This window comes from Tupaia chinensis, unplaced genomic scaffold, assembly GCF_000334495.1.
Source record: "Tupaia chinensis unplaced genomic scaffold, TupChi_1.0 Scaffold000113_1, whole genome shotgun sequence".
In the NCBI taxonomy this organism is placed as follows: domain Eukaryota; kingdom Metazoa; phylum Chordata; class Mammalia; order Scandentia; family Tupaiidae; genus Tupaia; species Tupaia belangeri.
This window is the reverse complement of record NW_006159577.1, coordinates 4,748,842-4,752,663: the sequence shown is the minus strand read 5'-3', so window position 1 is coordinate 4,752,663 and position 3,822 is coordinate 4,748,842. Positions and strand designations below refer to the sequence as shown.

Below are 3,822 nucleotides of genomic sequence, written 5' to 3'. Positions count from 1 at the left end.
GGATGCCAATGTGGTGTGCAGGCAGCTGGGCTGTGGCTGGGCCACATCAGCTCCAGGATATGCCCAGTTCGGTCAGGGCTCAGGTCCGATTGTCGTTGATGACATGCGCTGCTCAGGACACGAGTCCTACCTGTGGAACTGCCCCCACAATGACTGGCTCTCTCATAACTGTAACCATGGTGAAGATGCTGGTGTCATGTGCTCAGGTGGGCATCGAAGACCCTCAGACTCCAATTTCCAGGAATGCGCTTTGTTTGGTGCACCTATTCCTGTTCCCAGAACTTCATCTCTGTGTGCTTGACATGGAGATGTGGAAGTTGGTGTTCTCCCTTAGACTGATGTTGCCTGTGCGAGAAATGTTGGTTGGTTCAGTAGTGGGGTGTACACACAGGCCTAAGCTCCCCAAAGAAGCTCTGGGCCATTTAACTGTGCTCTACAGACTTAAGTGGTGCCATCCTCACAATATGACCCTGAAGAGATCAATGTTGTAGTCTGCTTTTCCCTCCAACTCCTTGAGTTAGTTCAACCAGAGTCTAAAATGACAGGTATTCTATGTTATGCCTGTTTCAAATTTTATTGTCTTTCCATTAGCTTCTCAGTTTCCATCCTTGCTTGCCATATATGAATCTGGTAGCATTTTAATTGGTCCATCCCTTCTGAGCATATTTCATGCTTTTCTTTGTATAAGTTAGCAGAAGTTACCTGAGAAGAACAAACCTTTCTCCAGGAAATTCTGGAATTGGTTAATGATGAAAGCTGTGTTGCACACAAAGATCAGATTGACATTCCTGACAGACTTAATTGGGAGAGAGCTGTTCTAGCCCCCTTGTTGGCATGTAGATAGATCACTCTTAGATATTGAGAGTTGCTGGGCTTAAAGACTCTGCTCCAGGGTCATTCTCATCGAGGAAGTCAAGTGAAATCCAGAAGTCCTGAGTAAGGCGAGAAGAGCAATCTTCATATACTTTGAGATGGGAAGGAGTGGGGAATGAAATGATTTCTGATGAGAGTCACAATGGCAGGATCACAAGTAGTCTTTGTGGCTCTGATCTCCTCAGGAAATGACAGGTTACTGTTAGAACAATGCCTGCTGGTAACTATCCTTATTTCAGGAGCACACATGATCCCTTCTCTGTCCCAAGGCTGGTAGGAGATTCTGTCTCCATAGATTTTCTCCATTCTTTAGAGAAGGAACTTTGAATCTCCAGTGGCAGGGGCCACATGGCCCAACACTGATGCCACCCCACAGACATCCCTTTCCTGACATTGCTTTGACCTCTGCTCCAGGATGGCAGCGTCCAACAATTGCCACATAGTGTAATTACCGTTTAGATTGAGATGAACCTTCGTGATGGCTATCTCTGCCTTTATGTCTATAGGTACAGGCTTCCTTAGCCTGAGAATACAGGTCTGTACTCGTCCCTCCCCAATTCACTATCTAGAATGGAAAAAGCGCAGGAAGCACCTTTTGCCTATTTTCACAATACGGCTAGCATTTCCCCCCATACATGCTGGGAGAGAGTTTTATGGTTGCATACGTTTTCATGATGACTTTCATGTCTATTTTTCTCTTTTTGTTCTCTTCCTTTACATTTAATCATTGTTCATCCTTATAGGTGGCTGCATGTTTGTGTTTATTTTGCTTAATGTTTAAAATTTGAATTGAAATCCCTTAAGATTATATCATTAATTCTATTGCCTTGCAGTCTGGCAGGCATGTTTTTGTCTTCATATTGGCTGTTTGTTTTGCCTGCCCTTGCTTTAACTGAGTCAGGTCTTTACAGAAAGACAGAAGGATTGGGGAACCAGCAGTTAGCTTAATGGCTGTGTTGCTGGACTCCCACGTAGTCGACTGCGGTTCGCGTCCCGGACCTGGTGGCTTAAAACCCACGCAGGGCGCATGTGCGGGGTGCCCAAGATCCTGAGAGGAGAATGGAGGAGAAGGGATTGTGGCGTGACCATCCCCCCTGGGGGATGATTTCTCGCTTTCTGTCTCTATGTCTCTGTCTGTCTGGCGAGCGCACGCGCCCTATAGTGAAAGTCTCTCAAAAAAAAGACAGAAGGATTGGATCTTTCCTGGATCGCCTGCAAATCTCAGGATGAGGAAGGGGGTTAGGCAGGGAAGAATTGAGAACATCTGAGCCCTGCTTTTTCTAGAAGGAGAATTGTGTTTCCCTTCCTCTCTTAAAAGGACACTTTTTCAGAAATATATTCCTTAGAAAATGGCAGAATCCTGACAGTGTCAGTTTTGTTCAGTCTGGGGTTTGGAATGAGAATCACATTTTTGAACCAAAGATAATTCTTGTAGCCACTCCACACCCACCATACAGGGGTGCCATTGCTGAGGGAACAGTAGTATAAACCAGGGCAAAAGCCTCGTGAACTTTTCTGAGCTTTCAAACATTTTGGATTTCTAAATCTAGATTCCAGTGTAAGTTAGCATGAGTGAAGGCCAGGTGGCCAGCTGTGACAAACTGTGGAACTCTGTAGTGTGAAGTGAATATGGACAGCAAGAGAGCATGAGGAGCCCAGCTGACTCTGCACTCTGGGATGAAAAATAAATGCTCTCATTTATACTTAAAATGATTTTATGCATTTATCTATACAAGGAGTTCTGATGCTGGCCACTCACAGATGGAAAAAACAGAGAAAACTGAGAAGTCTCATGTGGGAGTCAGGCTATAGGAAGTTTAAGGAAGAAAACATAGTCTTTCTAATTAAGAAAATGTCACATTATCTGAGACTGTGGTGACAACTGTGTGATAATTTTACCTTTTAATTAAACAAAAATTTAATTTTCCAGGGTCTAAGGAAATAATGAGTGCCTATTCAAATGAGACTCATTTTCTTTTTTTCTTTCTTTCTTTTTCTTTTCTTTTCTTTTTTTTTTTTTTGAGAGGATTTTGCTATAGGGAAAGTGCACTTGCCAGAAAGACCGAGAGAGAGAGAGAGAGGAGGAGAGAGAGAAAAAGAACTGAAAACCCCCCCCCCCGGGGGGGGGGGGGGAATGACCACACTGCAATTCATTCTCCTCCATTTTTCTCTCAGGATCTGGGGCATGCACGCACATGCTCCCGGCTTGAGTTTGAACTACTGGATCTGGGACTCGAGCAGCTTTCACTACATGGAAATTCAGTGATGTAGCCATAACACAATCTCCTGGTCCCAAAATGACTCTCTTTTCTCTCTTTCCTGCAGAATCATCACTCACCACAGAATCATCCACAGTATTAACAGGTACCTTTCCCACACTGTCTCTATCAGACATAGAAGTCCATGTGCTAAAGGGTTAGATTTGATACAGGAGAGAACTGGGGATTAGAAGTGTCAGATCAACTTTCAGTACACTTTCCACATGTGAGTGTGTGGGTATGGGTCCAGGTTCAGAGGATCTTGCTCTGAGTATTCATCCCCAGACTTTAGAGACCTTAGGTCTCCAAGCTCTCATAGCCATTTGCAAAAGGAGAGAGAGGAGGGGTAGGCTAGTGTCTCGGAGTTTTTATTCAGAGTGGAGGAGTGAGCACAGCAGGATCAAAGGTTCCTTCTGCGCCCAGACCTGACATAGCCTCCTAAAGAGGCTAGAAGCATCAGGAGTCAGAAGTGAGCCCCTTACACAACCAGGCATCCCCAGTCAGAAAGGAAGGATATCAGGTAACATTTCCCTGTGTGGGCTTTAACACACAAGTGGGGGTTTTGTCTATGGAAAGTGGTCCTGGGTGCACCCAACCTTCGCAATCTTGAAATCACCAAAAGTGAATTGAGTAATAACTGTGTCCTCTCTAGGAACTGATGCAGGTTTGGCCCTGCGGCTGGGGGAATGCC

At 44.9% G+C, this 3,822-nt stretch overlaps 1 protein-coding gene across 14 annotated transcripts in view; it reads left to right on the top strand.

Moving 5' to 3' along the window:
• LOC102480493 (deleted in malignant brain tumors 1 protein) overlaps positions 1 to 3,822 on the top strand; it is a 141,334-nt gene that overhangs the window by 30,748 nt on the left and 106,764 nt on the right. For 11 of the 14 annotated variants that reach the window (XM_027770115.1, XM_027770112.1, XM_027770119.1 and 8 more), the window contains one exon: positions 3,199 to 3,237. The exons of 1 other annotated variant lie outside the window; for it this stretch is intronic. In XM_027770115.1, coding sequence (XP_027625916.1) covers positions 3,199 to 3,237 — 39 coding nt within the window. Of the gene's footprint in view, positions 1 to 12; positions 207 to 3,198; positions 3,238 to 3,822 lie in introns of those variants that run through there. 2 more of the 14 variants (XM_027770117.1, XM_027770122.1) reach the window with 2 other exon arrangements.